At 46.7% G+C, this 21119-nt stretch overlaps 1 protein-coding gene and 1 long non-coding RNA gene across 3 annotated transcripts in view; one reads left to right on the top strand and one right to left on the bottom strand.

Moving 5' to 3' along the window:
- The window catches only part of CCDC60 (coiled-coil domain containing 60), a 159244-nt gene that overhangs the window by 94179 nt on the left and 43946 nt on the right, over positions 1-21119 (top strand). For both annotated transcript variants that reach the window (XM_007529309.2, XM_060193005.1), the window contains exons 3-4: positions 15253-15423; positions 19733-19840. In XM_007529309.2, coding sequence (XP_007529371.1) covers positions 15253-15423; positions 19733-19840 — 279 coding nt within the window. The remainder of the gene's footprint in view (positions 1-15252; positions 15424-19732; positions 19841-21119) is intronic.
- The window catches only part of LOC132539075 (uncharacterized), a 152770-nt gene continuing 136899 nt past the window's right edge, over positions 5249-21119 (bottom strand). The window contains exon 3 of the long non-coding RNA XR_009550377.1: positions 5249-5586. This is a non-coding gene — a long non-coding RNA (uncharacterized LOC132539075). The remainder of the gene's footprint in view (positions 5587-21119) is intronic.

The raw sequence follows: 21119 nt of genomic DNA, 5'->3' as shown, positions 1-21119 counted from the left end.
AAGCCCAGCACAGCACATGCGCACTGCAGAGCCTGATGCTGGATGGCAGCTCTGAAAGCCCTTCGGGGCTAGAAACCACTTGGCAGGCATTAGGCAGATGGCAGGTCAGAGACCACATTAGGAAGCACAAGAGGCTTTCCTGAGAGGCATAAGGGGAGCCTGTTCCACACGATCACTTCTTTCAGTAGCAGCTCTATCCCAGTTCCCAGTTGTGTGTCTGTGTGTGTGTATATGTGTGTGTGTGTGTGTTTGTGTGTGTGTGCGTGTGCACGTGCACGCATGTCTGTCCAAAGGCATCCATGCATCCATTTCTGTCCCTGTCTGGATGACCCAGCTATTGCAGAGATGGTTCTCTGCAGCTGCTCCCTGCAAAGAGCACTGAGAATGCACCCACCAAAGCAATGAGACATCACTGTTAGGAACCCCAAAAGGAGGCCTGTGCTTAACTTGCATTTGAAATGCAAGAATTTCCAATGACCTAGCTGTGTGTGCAGAGCCTATTGGGAACTGCTCGTGTGCCCCTGGCTCTGGGGACACAGAAGAGATGCAGACACTGTTCCTGTCTTCCAGAAGCCCAGTCTGGTGGTGGGGGATGGGGCTGGGGTGGGATGAGAGAGTGCAGAAACAGGCAAGCGTGCCCTAGGTTCCAAGCAGCACAGACCCTGAGTGCTACCCCAGCCTGGGAAAAGCAGAGATGACTTCTGGCACATAGTGGGGTTCAGCCCTGAACAAGCTAGAAAGGGCAAGGATGAGAGCAGGCAAGGGCCCACTGCCCACTGCCACAGAACAGTGGGAGTCAGCAGAAACACCAGCATCTGGATTGGGGGGAGCCAGGGAAGTGTTGAAGGCCCCACACCTTGGTCCCTGGCCCCACAGGAGATCAGATAATCAACATGGCCTTCTTGTGGTTTCTTTTTTCTTTCTTTTTGAATCAATGAGTCATTTTCTTAAATTGATGAGCAAAGATAATGCTAAATCCTTACTCCATGCCAAAAGAGCAGGGAAAGGCAGACATGGTAAGCACAATATGATGTCTGCCTCCAGAGAATTGATTTTTCAGAGATTAATTTAGTCAAGACTCTCAAGTTGTTTTCGCAAAGAAAAAGCAGAGCCGATTTTTTCTTTATCCCTGTGTGAGCACCCTATATTCCTACAATGATGAGAGGACTGTGCTCACTCATTGTAACCCTGGCGATTAGCAATGATGGGATTGGTCAGAAAAGACCAAACTTCCCTCTTTGTAAGGCAGTTTTTAAACATCCCACTTAAAAGGGGCACAGTCAGCTTGCATTTCACTTTTACAAACTGCCTTGGTGTCAGTTTCCTTGTTTTCCATCTCTCACAAGTCAGAAAAGTTGAAATTATCTCAAAGAAATGGGGCAGAGATAACCTCAGGGCTGGGGACCAGTCTGGACCCCATTCTACCCCAGTTGGGTAATACATAAGTCACTGGGCTTCTCGGTCTATGTGAAATAGGACTAATCATGGCTGCAACAAGTTAAGGAAGCTGGAAAGCTCCCACCTTCTGCCTCTTCTTCTTTTCCTCCTCCTTTCTCTCCTTCTCCTTCTTCTTCCACAGTTACGACTGACCCGTCACCAGCAGGGCCCTTGGAGAAGCAGGAGAGAAGGGAGGGAGAGGAAGAGGAGCCCCCAGGGAAGAGAGGGGTCCTTGTGAAGTGAAAAGGCTTTGACACTGGCTGGGGAAGAGTTACAGTGGAGAAAGTTTACTCAGATGTGGAGAACTAGCATCTTTTTTTTTTTTTATTTCTTTATTGGGGAATTAATGTTTTCCATTCAACAGTAAAGAACTAGCATGGTTGTTAACATGGTGGAAGAACCTTCCATCCTTTTGTCCTGTCCTTTCTCCAGGTTGCTGCATGCTAACCTATGGTCTGAGAATTCACTAGGTATGTGAGGTGGGGCAGGGAATCTCTCTGCAATTTCAGGAGCCCCTTTTGGGGGTGGGGGGTTTGCCATGGTGAAGGTCCATTTGTCATTCACTGGAGTCTGGAAAAGTTGGTACGCAGAAGTGTTTAGGGAATGGCATCCAGCTGTCTTTCCCTCCAGCTATGCCAGGTTAGAACAGGTGTTACAGGTGTGCACCTCTGCAGAGTCCTCCTTCTGCCTTTCGAGGTCCCTATTTCCTACCATATTGTATGAGGTTGTGTCTTAATTGTGGTGGCTGTGATGCAGGCGGTGATGGTAGAGGAACTAGTCCAAGATGCCTACCCCTGATAACAGCAAGAGTGCTTGGCTAACCTCCCTAAAGCACACACACACACACACACACACACACACACACACACACACACGCATACGCACACGCACACAGTTGCTGATAGGGTTAAAATTTAAACCTGGCTTCTTACATAGCACTGATACCTGTCTCGCCTCCACCTGGGCCCTCGGATCTGGTGGGAATTCACTGCGATTGTCTGTGGTTCCCTTTCCCCTAGGTTGTGGATGGGTTCTCTCCTCCTATTCCTCTTTCTCCTTGTCCTCTCTTTTCTTCAGTGAAGATCTGAGCCAGAGAGTAAGAGAAGGACTCAGAAAAGAAAACCACTTAATTAGAAGGTTTCTGCATGTGATTTCTTATTTAGGAGAGCAGAGGTTAATTCCCTGGCCCTTTAGCTCAATCAACTTCATTACTTACATGGTAACCGAGTGTTTATCCTACCACCTCAATGTGCATTAGATTCACAGACCTTTATGAATTACTGCATAGTGCAATTTACCAAATCCCAACATAATTGTGGTCTAATTAGACTGTGCTTGCTGCCATCCTTAGAGAAAGGAACTGTGCAGCTCACCATTTGAATTAAGGCCTACTTTCCAGAACCCTGGAAGGCTTAGAATCAATCCATCAACCCAATTGTAGGCAAAACAAGAGAGCTGGAACAACAGTCACTGAAAATCTCTGCCCATGATGTTGGCCAGGATGAGAACCATGAGGATTTAACTGTGACCAAGAACAAAGCAGCCTGACATGGCCCTGGGGGAAGATGACCTGAAATTGATAGGCTGGGTTAGGCTTGGGAACAGTTACTGTGCTAAAGCTGAAGTTGAGAAACAAAGGGATAATGACTATAGACTCGGTGGCCTCCCACCCACTCCCGGCCCCCAGTTCCTGCAGGCTCTGACTCTACAGAATAATCAAGAATAGTTCAGACAAGAGACAAGCGGGAAATTCACACAAAGTCCCCCCAGGACCCAGAAGGCCAAGCACCATGGTGGGAAGACCAGATGAACTCCAGGGCCCTAACCCTGCTGGCTCTTTCGGAAACCCTCCTCCTCGTCCCTAGTCCCCCGCCCACCTCTGCTTGTATCAGTTTCCTGAGACAAAAGCACAGGGTAGTTGACAGAAGCACTGCTCAGGCCTCCAGTGTGCATCCAGACAGCAACAAAACTGTTTCCATTTTTTGCAAAAGCTGGTGTGACTGTGTTTGGTTTTCTGGGCACTGAGCCCCAAGTTCCCGTTCAACTTCAAAAGGTGCTAAGGAGCTAGAGTCCTACTAGTCTGCATGCCCATATTCAGCTTCACACAAAGGCACAGAGAGCTGGGGGTACACAGCGGAGGCACCAAACCAAGGCTGGGGCTTGTGGGGTTAGGGGTTAGACAGTGGTAAGAGGTCAACGGGTGCATTTTTTTTCCCCCAAGCCTTGGAATCAGCCAAATAAAAAAAGAGGTGAAAGTGCTACTGGAACAAGCCAAAGTGTTTGACATGAAGAGGTAGGAAAATGCAGGTGAATGAATGGCTGGGTGAGTGATTAGAAATTAAGCCCAGATCTCAGAGGATCTTATCATTCCAATAGGAAGTCTGGGTTTCGCCCTGAGATCAGTGGGCAGTCATTGAAAGGACAGGTGTGTTCTAATGAAAACAATGAGATTTGCATTTTAGAAAGTTCTCGGAGGGGGGGGGGCAGGTGGTAGCACATCTGGTTAAACACACACTGTATAGTGCGCAAGGACCAGGGTTCAAGCTTCACAAATGGTGAAGCAGGGCTGCAGGTGTGTCTCTGTCTCTCTCCCTCTTTCTCCCTCTCCCCTCGCAATTTCTCTCTATCTCTATCCAATAATAAATAAATAAAATTTCAAAAAAAATAGAAAGTTTCTTGGGTGGATTAAAAAAGGAAAAGACCAGTTAGGAAGCTCCTTAGAAAAAAACAGAAGCAGGGGGCTGGGCGGTAGCACACCTAGTTAAGTGCACATAATGCAAAGCACAAGGATCCCAGTTCAAGTCCCCGGCTCCCCACCTGCAGGGGGGTCGTTTCACAAGCAGTGAAGCAGGTCTTCAGGTGTCTCTCTTTCTCTATCCCTTCTACCTTCCCCTCCCCTCTCAATTTCTCTCCATTCTATCCAACAACAACAAAAATAATAACAATAATGGGGAGGAAAGATGGCCACCAGGAGCAGTAGGTTCATAGTGCACTGAGCCCCACTGATAACCCTGGAGGAAAGAGAGAGAGAGAGAGAGAGAGAGAGAGAGGAAGGAAGAGAGAGAGAAAGAGAGAAAGAGAAAGAGAGAGAGAGAGAGAGAAAGGAAGAGAGAGAGCGAGCGAGCGAATAGAAGCAGTAAGTGTTGATTTCTGACTAGGGTTGTGGCAACAGGAAGACAGATAATATTAAAGATCGAGTCAGCAGCATGAATGACCTTTGTGATCAATTAAAGGATATGAAGGGGGTAAAAGGAGAACAAGTGTAATCACTCTGTTTTAGAGGTGAAACAAAAACGTTGTCTCCCTCCACACACACACACACACACACACACACCACAGGAATGACACACTTATACCGGTGGCTAAAGCATGATTTAGACGGTAAGTTCCTCCAGTTCTAAGAGTCCCCTAAGTACTAGTACACCATGACTAGACTCCAGCAACACCACTCTGCAAAGGATCAGGGCAGAACGAAACAGAAGTGACCTCTCAGCTCTTTAAGAGTCAAGTTGTCTGTGCCTCTAGCATAGTACCAGTGTTGGGGGTCATTCACAACCCATTCTGGGTCTTCTAAATTCTCTCTTGCCCCAGGAAGGATTTAACCAAATGAGAACAGCCAGAGAGTACAGGCCCTGTTAGTGTCTCCGGAGAATTCATGAGAAAAAGAACTCAGGATACTTGTTTAAGAAAACAGTGCAGACACAAACACAGACACATCGAGGGGTGGGTGGGAAATGAGGGAAGAAAAATAAAGCAGAGTGATGGGGAGGGGGCTGAAGGTCAAGTACCTTTGGAATTTTGTGGTCTTTATTCTTATCCCCTGCCTCTTGTAATTGGTCCGACTGTATTTGAAACCTCGGTTAGTTCTCCTTTGTAACTGGCTCACCTGGCACCTGCGAGGGTTGGTGGGGTCTCTGGCAGAACCTCGGGCTTTTCCCAAGTGGTTGGGCTGTTTTGAACTGGCCCTGGCTGTAGGTGAGCGCCAATCTGCATGTCTGTGGGAGTCTGCACAGTTCCCAGCATCCACAGTCCCTGTCTGTCTCCTTCCCTTGTCTCTCTGACACCAGCAGCCTGTTCCATCTGGTCTAGGATCCGGAACGTCCTCCCTTCTCTCAGGGACCAAGTCATTTTGAAAGGCGAGAGATCCATCTGAAAATGCAGATCAGAGTAATGAAAGCCTGACTTGGCCAGTTTCCCACTGCTGGGTACTCCAATTAGCACATGACCCAGGTAGAGAGATGTCAGGATGTGATTTCATGAGAACATGGTTGCAATAAGCACTCAGAATACGCTTGCAATCAATTTGTTGTATACACAATACGCTACCGAGCAATCTTCTGTACGTGCTGTTGACCTTTATCTCTGGCAATCTTGTCCCATAAAGAAAAGTGAAACCTTCCATTGCAAATCATTAGCACTCAGGAAATGGCTTGCATTTGCATGCTGACAAAGATATTAACTTGGGGAGGGGGCTATAATACAACAAGTTCTTTTGTCTGAAAGGCAGTTCAAAATCTGTGTTGTGACTACAGTTGACTGAAGTTCAATTACTGTAATAAATGTATTCCAAATTTCATCTCAATTGCATTTGCATTTTAATGAATGATTCTCACCTACTTGTCAATTCGGCAGCCGGGCGAGATTTATTAAATTATTGTATAAACAGGGCATTCTAATGCGGGAATTTAAATGCAAAATATTTGCTCAGTGTGTTGGAATCAGGACTGCTTTATTAATTTGTCTGTATGTGTTGCCTGAAAAATTCAAAAACTTAAGGATGGCAGTTTGGATCCCTCCCTTCTATCACCATCTTTGCCCTCTCTCCCTCCAAAATCAATATGTCTGGGAAGACTGACAGAGGCAGGCAAGAGCCAGCCCGATAAAGTAGGCTCACCCCGCCTCCAGCCTCCAGAAACACAGATGAAACTGATTTATTTGCTATTATTTGAAAACAGTAAAATTTGTTAAGTGAAAATTTCTCGTGTAGGCAATTCCCCTCCGCGCGGGCGGGAACATCCCTGAAATCGGATTTCCAGGAGAGTCTGTTCATCTGAATGTCATTCTGCTTTCCCTGCTGAACCCCCGCCCCTGTCTTCATAGCCCCATTTATTTCTTGCAGGCAGAGGCAGAGAGTGGGAGTGAAAGCCAGCTGGATGCAGAACTGTAAGAGCATTAAAAGTCGGCATGCATTTTTTGTCGTTGTTATGTTAGATTTTAGCAAAGTGACTTGCAGTGGTTCGTCCCACACGCCCTACCATACGGCAAAGGTTGGACGTTGGTTTTGTTGCAGAGAGATGAGACCGAGATGTCGTCCCTCTTGTGTCTGGCTCACCACTGTGTGTTCCACAAAGAAATGGGGTGGCCTGGGTCAGGCATGCCTTTATACAGGAAAATAAAAACACACATATAGTCACTCGTGAGTTGTTTGGGCAAAATGGTAACAGTTTGGACAACGCTGGGCTCTTTTGTCCTGACCTGCCTTCCTGGAATGAACTTCTCATTGGTCTGTTAAATAAATGGCTGGACTCTTCTCGTGGTCCTGTCTTCCGATAAGACTCTCCAAGGCCCCACCTTCTTCTTCCTTTTTAAACCATATGGACATCTATTTCTGTTTTCCTTCAGGTGTCCCCCTGCTCTTTCCTCTGAGAGACAGAGCCTAAAACAAAGGACCCTGGTCACAAAAGTTGTGAGGCTCAGGTTGTCCTGGTAAAACTGGGGTTCAGTGTCCCCTGGCCCCGTTCTTTCCCTAATAGTTCCCAGCCCTCCACTGACTCTGCAGCTGCTTGCAAGCCGCCCCGTCTCCCCCAGCGTGGGCAGCTGGCCAGGACTGCGCATTTCTGATGGAGTTCACTTCGAGTTTCCTTTAGGGCCCCAGGGATGGAGGCTGATTTGGATAACAGGAGGCGAGCTGCAAGCAGAGTGCTCTCGAAGGGCATCTGTCTCCTTACAGCTGGGCTTAAAGAACTCCCTAAGATAAACTGATTGCTGCCATGTGTCAAAGTTTCATCTTAAACTCTCAGCAAGGGAATCAAGCTCCTAATAAAACCACTTCAAAGATTTCTTTCTGGAGGGAGGATTTTTTTTGTTTGTTTGTTTTGTTTGTTTGTTTGTTTTTAACAGGAAGAAAAGGCAGATGGATCTGTGCACTGCACACTTCAGTGTGTCTGAGATGTGTATGTCTGGGGGCTGCTGTGGCATGCATTAATAATTACGGCTCTTTGGCATGGCTGGCTGGTCTGAGGATCTAAGAACTACATTTCCCAGGAAACTCTGCGTGGTCTATGACCCGATGCTGTCATGCCCATCTGACCTATGCAAATCACAAAGCACCCACAAATGTAAACCGGCCAGTTGTATAACCACTTAGGGCTTGACATTAAACGTTGGAGCCATACTGAGCTCTCCCGGCTTTGTATCTATAAACATGTCACCCAATTCCCCATTCTTCGAAAATGTTCTGCTTTTCAAAAGACCCTTTGACTTCTTCACCTCCCTTAATGTCTCTGTTCCTAATTAATTCCCTGGTTCCAATGCCATGCTAGGGGAGAGGGGGCTGTCAACCTCCTCCCTCCCCAACCTGTCCACTCAACAACCTTGTCTGCTGGCTTATTCTCTCCCCAAGCTTGCTCACCCTACCACCACTGCTGGCCAGAGCTACAGGAATCCTGTGAAAGTGCAGATGTCCCTTCTGGAGGCTTGGGAAGTCTTCATCTTGAACAAGTCCCTGGGAGACTATAGGCCCAGGGACTACACTCTGAGTAGTTAGAAGCTAGACAGCATTGTTAAGGAAAGAGGGGCTGGTTCCTGGCTGACATGGCCTAGTCACAAGTCTGATGGGTCAGCTGGGTGAGCTAACCTAGTACCAGTTGTGCGGGTTAATCTAGTACCCCAGGAAGGACTTTCGATCCCAGCAGAGAAGTGTTCTAATGGTTTGACAGGTGTGCTAGCCATTGCCCAGACACAGTTCCAAATTGTACTCCAGACCATCTCTTCCCAGGTTTGAGGTAAATTATACTTTTGGTGCTATGGCACTGGTGGTGTCTCTCCCTCCATCTATCTGCATGACAAAAAAAAAAAAAAAAAAGCCTAGGACCAGTGAATTCAAGCATGCATGAGGCCCTTGCTGTGCAAAACAAAACAAGATGGTGGATCGGTTTTTGTTATGAGCTAAATTGAGCAACCTGTATCAAGTCACTAATTAAACTCTATCTGTCAATTTAGGCTTTCCAGGGAAGACAGAAAATTTCTCCCTACACCTCTGGGCTTTTCTTGGGCTGGTCAAGTAACAACACCAGACAGATTAAAAGGAGAAAAGAAACTAATTCCATTGCACATGTGCAGGGAATCTGCATAGACAAGTGGATTCCAAAGTCAATGGGAAAAATTCAGGACACACACACACACACACACACACACACATCCTGAATTAAGGCATGGGGGGGGGCTGGGGCTTCAAGGAGAGAGGAGGGAAATTCATGTTATGAAGACCAGATGCTCTGGAATTAGAGGCTCACTCTGCCACCATGGAGGTAGCCCAGTGGCAGAGCATGGAACTTGCATGCTTGAGGCCCCTGGTTCAAGCCCTGGCACTGCATATGCTGAAGCAGAGCTCTGGCTTCTCTCTCTCATGAAATATACACTTTTTTAAATGTTTAACTTGCCATATTTTTTCAAGAAGAAAGGTTACTTCTGGCAATAATCCTAATTCTAGGAAATAACCCCCTCCTCCATTTTCCCACTCCTAGTTAGGGGTGGTGAGAGTTGCTAGTCTGGATTGACCTGGGCATGAAATGCACCACAGGCCAAAGTAGCCCCTTACAGATGTGCAGCTCTTTCAGGAAAGGGGGAGCTTCTGCGCTATTTTCAGAGCTTCTCTGATGTCTGCAGCCTCTCAGCAGTAAGGAGTCTCAGAGGATCACTGCCCAACCCACAGATTTGGAGGTGGTCTATCCCCCCTCCCTGCCTACCCCCCATCACCTTTAGTTGAAGATGAAGAGGCTGTGGCTCTGGGAGGTGCTAACCCCACCTGTGGTGCAGCCTGGGAAACAGCATATCCGTAGAGCACAGGGTTTACAAGCATGAAGCCCTGAGTTCAATTCCCGCACCACAGATGCCAGAGTGCTGTTCTGTCTCTCTCTCTCTCTCTCTCTCTCTCTCTGCATAAATAAGTCATTTCCAAACAACCTGCTGCAGGGAGTGACAAACTGAAATCTTATCTAGCCATGTTCAGTGCTAAACCTGAGCTTTCTTCCTCTGCCCCTGGAGCTACCTTGGCTATAAGCACTGTCCCTACCTCCAAAGTGAGTGTCCCGCATCTGTCCACCCACACATGGCCTCCCTTGCCTCTTAAAAATAACAGCCTTGGTGGTGGCACACCCAATTCAGCACACACATTACCATGTGCAAGGACTGGGGTTCAAACCCCCGGTCCCCACCTGCAGGGGGGAAGCTTCACAAGCGGTGAAGCAGGGCTGCAGGTATCTTTCCTTCTCTCCCCTTCTATCTCCCCCTTCCTTCTCAATTTCTCTCTGTCTCCATCTGAAATAAATTGATTGTTAAGATTTTTCAAATAAATAAACACCCACCCCCTGCACTGGCTGAGGGGAAGCCACACCAGCCAGATCAGGTACACTGTGTTTTCCAGCTGGGCTGCTGCAGCTAATTACCACGCTCCCATCCCGTCTCTCCCTCCTGTGACATTAGCCAGGGGAGCTGTACATGGCAGGAAGTGGTGAACAGGAGGCCCCAGGGTGCGGAGATTGAAAGGCAAAAACTGCTCTTCCTTACAAATAGGGAACAAACAGCCTGGTAATCAGCAATAATGACGGAGAAAATGTAAGAAACTTACAAGGGAATTGAAAGGAGGTCTGCTGAAATATGACACCACTTTCTGAGCAGGGCTGAGGGAACACTTCACAGCTTCCCAGGTGAACATCCAAAGCCTGGGATCCCCAGAATAGACAGGAATGTCTGTTCTGAGGGCCCAGACCCTCCCTTGCCCCAAAGCTCTGTTCAGCTCCCACCCTGGCTCTCTCCAGAACATCTGGGAGCTGGAATAGCATCGTGAATTTACTTGCTGCTTCAAACTAGCCAGCAGGGCTGCCCTGCCCCTTGGTGAGGTGGGCACTAAGGCAGAACTCATCGCCAGGAACGGCTAAGGGGGTGGCTGGGACCTGGCCTTTGACAACATCCTCTCAGGGAAGGTCCTGGTTGCAGCACCAGGAATAAGAAGGCATCTCCCTATAGCTTCTTACTCATGCTTCTGTTGGCTGGGAATCACATCACAGATGATATTTCTCTCTTTGCATCGGACACTAGGGTGCTCAAGGCTACAGAGGAGCCAAGTGTCTGCTGTCAGCACCACCTCCATCCCTAATGTGCCCCTGGCAAGGGGTTAATGCCATCTGGTCGGTGGTGGGGGTGGAACTTGGGTCTATATAACTTTGTTCTTTTTCTGTCAGTCTTCCCAACTGAGTGCTATTCTTCCTCCCAACATCCTCAAAGCTAACTAAGCTATCGAACACAATATGTCCCAGGACTACGGGGGGTGGGTAAACATGTGGTTAATACACTTCTTTGCTTTGTTTCTCTGCTCAGTCCACCTCTTGCTTGTAGATGGGTCCATCCCCTGAGGAACCCAGTGGAGAGCAGAGTGTATTTTTCCTACCCTCAGCCTAATGAATCCTGCAAGGAATCATGTGGCTTGGGCTTAGAGACTAGTCCGACCTGAGCTGGTTTTCCCTGATATATATATATATATTTAAATTACAGAATTACATGTCGACAGGGGTTTGAATCCACACCATTCCCACCACCAGAGTTCTGAATCTTCACTCTCCCCACTGCAGTCCACCACAGTTCCCGTAAGTTGTAGACATGGGCCAACCATCTTCTCTACAACTATCTGTCCACATTTATACATAGTTACCCCTTCTTTTCCTGATTCACTCCTCTCTTTCCCTCTAAACTACTCATGACATCAAAGCTACCTCCATAGGTCCCTCTCCTTTTCCTTCTCTCTCTGGGTGCAGATGGAGCTGGAGTGCAGAGTCCTCTTACCTTCATCTTATCGCTTCTCCCCCGCTGGGAGTGTGGATCAAGGTTGTTTATGGGGAGCAGAAGGTAGGAGGTCTGGCTTTGATAGCCGCTTCTCTGCTGAGCATGGGCATTGACAAGTCGATCCATACCACCACCACGCCCCCCTTCCCCCCCCCCCCCCCCCGCCAGCCAGTTTCTATCTTTCCCTAGTGGACCAGAGCACTGGAGATGCGAGGGTTCAGGACACATTGGTGAGATCTGCCCAGGGAAGTCGGGGTGGAGTCATGGTAACATGTGCAGCCTGGTATCTGGAAGGTGGCATGACATGACCTAAGTTGAGACAAGATGGTTAATGAACAGGAACCAGAAAGTAGGATCAGAGCAAATTAGATATGGGATTTTAGGGTAGGAGAAAGCTAAGGAAACCATTTTAGACATGTTCCTGGGGGCACACAACTATAATAGTTTTGCTTGAGTTTGTTAAGTAACCTGAGGTTGCATGAGAATGCTGTCTGAGAGAGTGGTGTCAGAGTGGAGCACCAGATTTGAAGAGTTGCCAGGTTGACTTCTCAGGCTGGTATCTTAGGTTACAGTCCACAGTAGGATTTCAACAGCAGCAAAATGCGGGCTGGCAGCACCAGTAGTGATTTGGTTAAAGTTGACAGGGTTGGTATGACGGTAAGGAATCATAGAAAAGGAATTTCAAGAAGTGTGGGCATATCCTAGAGGGACCAGGACTAGGAGAAATGCAGGTCTTACAGAGGATGCAAGGGGTTTCTTGTAGTCTTAGAGAAAGTTCAAATATCAATAATTAATTATTATAGCTAGGTTAGTTGGGGGGCTAAATATCTGTGTTATTATACTTAAGTTCACTATGATCTGAACACTTCTAGTGGTATCCAAACCTCCTTGTATTTTAAATACTTACAAGGTCCAAAGGTCTTGACCTATCTGGCCTAAAGCTATCATTGATTTAGATATGTGCAGAGCTTTATTTTCTGATACATTTTTAGAGATCCATAAACAGTCTCCTTATCAGAGTATGATCATTTTGCAAATCTAAGATAAATATTAGCAAGAGCTAGTATTTGTGCTTGGGGCTAAAGTCTAGGCAGTTGGGGAACTTGCAATATTAAATCTCTCCACCCCTCCCACATGTCATATTGCTATAGATAGGACTGAAAAGTGATAAGACTAGAGTTTCACATCTTCCTCTTCCCTGTCTTTCTCCCTCTTGAGATGTTCTGCCTAGAATCCTTTCTCGGATTAAGGGCACAAGCAAGTCATAGATGAATTTCTTCCCAACCTCTTCATTGCTGCTGCAAATAGCTCACTCAGATGCAGAGGTGCAGACTGGATTCTGGGAGGCCTTGGTAGGGCCAGAGCCTTGAACAGTACTGGACAGCTGTCTGCCGGATTCACTCCCTCAGCCCCCTCATGTCTTTCCTCCCATGTCACTTTCTTGGCAAGGTCTTCACTGACCATGTATTTTTGAACTACACAGACATGACACCTCCTTCACTCTCTGTTTGTGTTGCACAGCTCCTGGCAAGTTGGTTTACTCTGCTGTTCTTTTTTCCCAAGGCACTGGCTTATGGTAGTGCCAGGGACTGAAGCTGGGACCTAGAAGCCTCAGGCATGAAAGTCTTTTTGCAGAACCATTATGCTATTTCTCAGCCCTACTTTGCTGTTCTTGTCTGTCTCCACCCTCTGAAACAGGAGCTTGAAGCATTGCAGGGCTGTCTGGTGGGCTGCTGTGTCTCAGCCCCTAGGCTCATGTCTGGTCCACAGCAGGTATCCAGACAGTGCCTTCTTGATACCCAGAACTCTCATTTCTGCCTTCTGATTTCAAGTGAGCAATGTGCCACTCATCCTTTCACTCAGACGCTTAGAGCTCAATGTGGAGTGATTAATTGATCTAATGTCAGTATTGTTGTGTTTCAGGGAGTAGGAAGTCCAGAGGAGAGTAAGAGGTGGGGAAGAGTCGTTCCTTGGGGCAATCAGAAACCACACACTTATCAGTGAAGTTTCCCACCTCATGTGGACACATGAAGCAGTTATCAAAGAAACAGTCAGTGACTTTGAGCACGGATCATCATAACAGACAGAATCATGATGAAAAGTTTGAAATAGCACAAAAATTGCCCAAAGCTGACCCAGAGGCAGGAAGTTAGCATGTGCTGTCAGAAAAAGGCTTGCTAGAGACAGCATTGCCACAACTCTTCCATTTGTGAAAAACCCAACCTCTGGCACACTGTAGCCACTCAATGTTTGTGGAGGGATGAGGTGATGGAGGAATCGAGGCTTCCAGAGGTTAAATCGTGAATTCACCACCCCATCATCTGGGGCCCTAGTCAGGGAATCCTTGAGTTCCCATGCAGATATGATGGACCTAGATCTCAAACAGGTCCCTCTCTCCACCATCACTGGTCATTTCCATCAGGAATGACATCCTAAGCCTTCTCATGGGCCACTCCAGGGACTTGTCCTCCCTATAAAGTAGCAATGGCAGGGACTCTCCCACTCTCCAGAAGGAAGCCAGGCCATCCTACTCTGTCACTCAGAGAAAATTGGTCCTGATGTGCAGCCCAGAGTGCCACCTAGAATGTTCCCAGCTGTGACCAGGCAATGTAAACTCAGACTGACAGGGATGCAGAGGTTACACAGGCTCCTGTGCTGAATATAAACATATAAGGGCCCTGGGTCAGGTGAACAGGGTAAACAGTTAATTTTATTCATAGATTTTCTTCAAGTTTGGAAGATACTCTTTGCCCTAATCCAACTTTCCAGCCCTGTTCTCAACTCTGACACCATCTTCCCAAACAATTATTTTTGTACAACTCTATGTGAGCTGTCAAACTCAAGCAAAAACTACAAAAGTCATAGACCCCTAAGAATATACTTAAAATAGATATCCTCACTTTTTTCCACCCTAAGGTCCCTATTCTCATCTGCTCTATTCCTACTTTTTGGTTCCTGTTCATTAATCATTTTGTCCTGCATTATATCTTACTGCCTTTCAGCCACCAAATTGCAGATGCTATCATGATTCCATTCTGACTTCCCTGGGCAGATGACTTCATCAGTGTGTCCTGGAACCTCATCTCTCCAAAGCCCTGCCTCAATAGGGAAAGATAGAAACAAGTTGATTGGATTGATTGGCTTTCCAATGCCTAAGTCCAACAGAGAAGCAATTACAGAAACCATAATTCCCACCTTTTGCACCTCCCCCCACCAAAAAAAAATTTTTTTGGTCCATACTTCCAGTGGGGGAGAAGTGGTAGGGGGAAGGTGACCAGAGGGCTCTGAATTCCGACTCCATCTGGACCCGTATAGAGAAGAAGAAAAAAAGAAAGATGCTTGGAAGTAGTAATAGGTGTAGGTGTGACTTAGAAAGGAAGAGAAGACAGGACCATAAGAAAAAAAAAGGGCAAATATAAACAGGTAGTTATATAAATAATAGTTAACCCATATTTGCAACCTTGGGAGAACTACTGTAGCTTCCAGTGAAGGGAATAGGGACACAGAACTCTGGTGGTGAGAACAGTGTGCAATTATACTCCTGTTATCTTATAATTTTGTAAATAAATATTAAGTCACTAATAAAATTTAAAAAAATAAAGAGATTATACTAATATATATATATATACAGAAAGGCACCCAGAGTTCACATTCAGGTCTACGTAACTTTGGAATGCTAAAGGCAGCAAGTCTGCCCTAGAGGAGAACCAGGAGATCTTTAGTCCCAAGAACTCACTTCTCCCTCTTTCTTTGCAGCCACTTGATCAACTCTGTGAAGATAGGCCGCAGCTATTTTAACATCCTGAGAGAGGAGAGTGCATTAAAAAAGAAGCAACAACAACTTCAGAAACTGAAAGAAGAAGAAATGCATAAGTTCCAACCAGCCCAACAGCTGTCTGACACACACTACGGAGAACTTCTCTTGAGGTAAGCAAATGCAACGGTCTTGGGAAGGACTGGGAGTCTGTGCTGCCACTGGGCTGGGGAATGGTGGCTGACTTAGAATGGGAGAGAGGCTCCCTCCCTAGACTGGCTTCCAAGCTTTTAACATTCTGCTGCCTTTGTTGAGACATTCTGCTGCCTTTGTCTGTCCTCATCTCCAGTGTTAAGAAGTCTTGCTGGGCCCCCAAGTGTGCCTCTCCCCCTCTATTCCTAGACTCATCCCAACCTCTAGGACAACTCTGGCCTACCTACCTCCTCTTCCAGCTACAGTCTGACTTGTCACTCAAAGCCCAATTTAAAAGCGGCCTTCCCATCACATGGCTGCATGTTCAACCCCCTTTGTCCATACCAATAGCCCTACTCTTGACCTTCACTCAAAAGCCCAAAACCAAGCTCAGTGTCCAACCACAGCAGTTCTCCAAAAAGTAACTGTTGGCTTGTTAAATAAAGGCAAGACAAGCAGTGGTGCGCCCAGTTAAGTGCATATACATAGCACTAAGTGCAAGGACCCATGCAAGGATCTGGGTTCGAGCCCCCACTCCCCACCTGCAGGGGGAGATGTTTCACAAGCATCAAAGCAAATCTGCAGGTGTCTGTCTTTCTCCCTATCTCCCCTCCCCTCTCAATTTCTTTCTGTCCTATCAAGTAAAATGGGAAAAAAGGGGAGTGTGGAACGGCCGCTAGAAGTAGTGAATTCATAGTGCCAGCACTAAACCCCAGTGATTACCCTAGAGGCAAAATAAATAATATAAATAAAGTAAAAAAGAAAAGATGCTTCATTATTCCTTTTTTCTTAATTATTCTTTCTTTTTTTTACTATTAGATAGGACAGAGAGAAATTGAGAGGAACAGAGGTGATAGAGATAGGGAGAAAGAAAGACACCTGCAGACTTGCTTTGCCACTCATGAAGAGTCATCCCCAGCTCCCACTCCCCACCCCTGCCCCCACAGGCGGGGAGCGGGTTCAGACCCAGGTCCTTACATATGGCAATATGTGCACTTAACTGGATACACCACCTCCTGACCTCTAAAAAAAGCTACTTCTGTAAAGGTAGTTTTATCTTGGGTTAGAGTGGTCTATATCTCACAAATATAGCAAAAATTATAACAGCCACAGTAACAGTTATACCAAATGATCTCCCCTTTATTTCTGCATTTGAAAGCAACCCTATGAGATGGGCATTCTTGTCAATTCCACTTAAAGAGACATTAGGAACACAAGAGAGAGAGAGAGATACTTTTATAGATACCCTCATGACTAAGGTCACAGATTTAGAAAGCGTCCCTGAGTCCCCAACTCAGTGACCCCCCAATCTGTGGACAGCACCCCCCTGTATGGGTATAATCTGGGCTGCTGGGCTTGTGCAGACTGACTGAGACAGACATCAGAGCTGTGAGGAGGCGGTGGAGCGGGTACAGAGGGAATCATGGTAGCAGGGCCTGTAGTTCTCACCACTGTCTCTTTAGAGTAGTGGCCTGGACCCAGGCTGTGTTTTTGCACCTCTGGGGAGTGTTCCACGCAGCTGTATCTGCCCAGAGTCACCTCAATGGCACAAAAGGCACTCTTGCCCCCAGAAAATCCCTAGGGGTTAGGAGCTCTGGGTCAGGAAGCAGGCCAAAGACCAGACACTAGAATAAAAGATGGCTTTCTCCTTCTGGGGGAAAATCAAAAGGTTTTGGGAGGTTGGTTCCAGGATACAAACATCAATTTTCTTGTTTTCCATTATCTCACAATGCCCATCCCCTGCAATATTCACTTCAATATTAGTGGAGTGGGGAATCCAGAAGCAAGTCCCCAAGTGGTGTGATGCTGACAGGCTCGAACGCTGTACGGGGCTCAGAGCAGGGCAAGAAATCGCCTGTCTGGAGGAACACCAGCATCAAGTCAGGGCTGAAAACAGAGGGTGTGGTGGTATCAAAAACACTATTCCTAGGGTGAAAAATGAAATAAAAAGTAGGCCCAATAAAGAGCTGAGTCACTGAGTCTCCTACTACTTAACTCCCCTCCCCCACACCAATACTCAATAGCAGTTTATTGAGCCTGGTGGTGCTTACAGCTTGGGTCCTTGTAGTAACTCCAGCCTGCTGGTAGCCTTTACTTGGAATAAAGAAAAGGGACAAACTCTTGGTGCTTTTTTACAACATCTGTGCTCAGCTCCACAGGCTGGGGTGGGGGGTGGGGGGGAAGCAGGGCTCTACTAAGAAGCCTCCTGTGAGGGTTTGAATCCTTTGGCTGATGAATGGTTTGAACCATTAGGTTCCCCAGTTCAGTTGGGATTTGTAATCCACAGTCAGAGAACACAATTCTCCCCTCTCTGATCCATGTCTCCACGAGAAAGATGTGGCTTATTCAAAGTTTAATAAGTTTAAATATGCATGAGATCACTCCTCTTCCTGACACTGGTCTGGCTATGTCTCATCTGGGGGATTCTATGAGCTGTACAAGGCTGATTATTAAAATCCAACTGGAGGGTCACTGCTGCCACGTGGCTCTTAAGTGCCAGTGAGGAGGCGGGGCTCGTAAAATACTGCTAGGAGACTGTCCAGAGCAGGGATTAAAGGCACAGGGCATGGGTTTGAAGCCTGTCTTCCCCTCTCCTGGCCCCCTCCACACACACCATATGGCTGTTTAGTTTTAGACACTCTGAACCTCCATCTTTTTAGCCCGGACGAATGTGCAGTGTCCGAAGTCCTCACCCTTTTAGAAGGATTACAAAGGGAACGCTTAGTGCAGAGCCTGGCATCTGAAACATCCTCAGTAGTTGTTAGCTATTAATGTGCTCTTAAACTAATCTGTTTTCTCTTGTCATCAAATTACCTAAAATCCCCAGATTTATAGCTAAAAACAAAAAAATAAAAATAAAAATAAAAAAACCTTCATTTCCAGGCAGGCTGAAAAGCACCTCACATCTGACGGCACTGCCACTCTAACTAGAATTCCGATCACAGATGCATCAAAAATACAAGTGTTTCTTTATAAATTCTTTTTTTAACAAAGCATTTGATCTTGGGCATTAGGCAAGCAAAAGGGATTAACAGTCCTTCCATACTCCCAGCCCCCTCTGGATCTAAAACTATCAAATAAGTGGGTTTTTCAACAGAACGTCTTAAGTTTGACAAACTATGCAGGGAAAAAAAAAGGAAATCGAGGAGTCCCAGAAGAATTCTGCCACTTGTGTCCCCACTGTGCTCAGTGAATGACCTCGTTTTCAGCAGCAAATTCAGTTGAAGAGGAAGAAGGAGGAAGAAGTGGAGGAGGAAGAGGAGAAGCTGCCACAACTGAATGACTTAGTCTTACCACTGTAGCTGAGAGAAAGCATAAAACTAGAGATTGGGCATGGGGAGATTGCATAATGGTTATACAAAAAAAAAAAAAAAAGGCTGTCATATCTGTGACACTAAAGGTCCCAGGTTCAATCCACAGCACCACCCTAAGTCAGAACTGAGCAGTGCTCTGGTAATAATAACAACAACAACATATCAGAGATCAAGAGGTGTGTCAAGGCAGAGTTCATTTCTACATATTCTAAACCTCTGGGGGCACACAGTTGAGCCAGAAAGGCTGGGCACACAAACATGACTGTCTGCACTTGCTTCAGGGGTGAGGTTAAATGAAAAGCCCATGGAAGGGACTGGGAAGAAGCAAACCCAATTGAGCGAACACATTACCACTTGTAAGGACCTAAGTTCAAGCCCCTACTCCCCACCTGCAAGGGAGATGCTTCATGAGTGGTGAAGCAGGTCTACAAGCGTCTCTCGTTTTCCCTCCCTTTCTCTCTCCCCTCTCAAGTTCTCTGTCCTATCAAATAAAGGGGGGAAATGGTCACTAAGAACAGTGGATTCAGAGTGCTGGCAATGAAAGAAAGCGGGGGAGGGAAGCAGGGAATGGAAGAAGGGAGGGAGGGAGGCAGACCTACAGAAACGGAAACCAGGGGTCCTAGATTCAAGTCCTATTTCTGAGTGAATTCTGTGGCCCTGAGTCGTCCTCAAATTCCCAAGAGAAAGGGGAACTTCCTACTTCCTTAGCCCTTGGACAAAGTATTACTGAGCCCTGGCCTGGCGTAGTCACAGAGCAAATGATTTACTTAGCATGGTCATTGTCTCTGTCTCTCTGTTCCGTGGGGCTCTTATATGCCCTGATCACACTGGCTGCATCTGGAACCCTCCTTTCTCTGGCCACGATTATTGCCTGGCACCAAGATGGTGACCAATCTGCTAGATGAACCCTGCAGAGAAATGTTTCTGTCTGGTGGTCATAATTCACTCAGCTGCATGGTCTCTGCTTTCCCTTCAGTACATACGACCAGGAGAAGAACAAGAAGTTGGAGGGTGGCATTCAGCTTCGCCCGTTCACCCCCCTGCACAGCTGTATCTTCGCCCCCTTGCTGCCTGAGGCCCACGTGTAAGTAGAGGCGCCTCTGGCTCCATTGCTGAGAACTCAGAGCCCAGCAGAAGTGACTCAATGGCCTACCCCATCAGGAGCTGTTGGTTGCACATCTGTCTCCTTGGCAAGGGATTTCTTCCAGCTTAGAGCACCCATCACATTATTGGATATATATATATATATATAGTGCTGCTTCCAGGGGCCAGGTGGTGGCATATCCAGTAGGGTGCACATACCACCATGTGCAAGGACCCAGGTTCAAGTCCCCAGTTCCCACCTGCATGGAAGAAGTCTCACAAACAATGAAGTCATGCTGCAGCAGCATGACTCTCTCCCTCTCTCTCTCTCCTCTCCCCCTCCTTCTCTCATCTTAACTTATCTATGTCCTATCAAGTATAAGAAAGAAAAAAAAAAAGCTTCTAGAAGCAGTGGATTCATCATACCGGCACTGAGCCCCAGTGATGACCCTTGTGGCAATAAAGATTAATTAATTAATTGATTGAATTTTTAAAATAATATTTCTTCCATCCTGGAGCCAACCACACTATTGGGTATATGGAAATTAACAGAGCAGACAGAGTGGCTCTGGGCTAAGTGGGAGATCAGCTGGGGGTGAGTCAGCCTGTTCCTTCCCAGGTCAGATGCTCTCTTGCCAAACACTTTGCAAAACCTGAGGTAACCCATCACCAACCCTCTCGGAGTACATGTGAGGATGTCTCAGCCAAGCCTCCACTGACACATTTCTCTCTCTACAGAACTCCTGGGACTGTTTCTCTGGCTTCTTCTGTCCCCAGGCACTGAAGTCTCATAGCATAGGGAAATGGGAACAGGCCAACCCTTGGTGGCATACTCAAACCTTGACATACTCTCCCTCTGTGTCTGTTCCAAAGAATGTCAAGTCTAACTTTTGTTTTTTTATCTCTAGCACTTTGCAACTAAATGGAAGATTTCAGGCCCCAAAACAGAAGCTTTGGAGTTTAGGGCAAGGATTCCCAGCTTTGCCACTGCTGACATGTTGTGACTAATAATTCTTTGTAAGAAAGAGCCATCCTGGGCGTCGCAGTAGATGCCTAGAACCTCTCATCCCTCGCCACAAGATACCACTGCTAACTCCTCTCCCCCAAGACTCAAAATATTTGGGTGATGACATCAACAAATGTCTCCTCTGAGCAAAATCATAGTCTCACACCCTCACTGCCCCATGTTAACAATCACTTTTTTTTTCAAGATTTTAAAATTTATTTCATATGAGACAGAGACTCATATGATGAGAAAGAGTGAGAGAGAAACCAGAGCT

This window comes from Erinaceus europaeus, chromosome 6, assembly GCF_950295315.1.
Source record: "Erinaceus europaeus chromosome 6, mEriEur2.1, whole genome shotgun sequence".
NCBI classification, from domain to species: Eukaryota; Metazoa; Chordata; class Mammalia; order Eulipotyphla; family Erinaceidae; genus Erinaceus; species Erinaceus europaeus.
The sequence above is the reverse complement of the archived record's forward strand: the minus strand, read 5'-3'. Positions and strand labels throughout refer to the sequence as shown.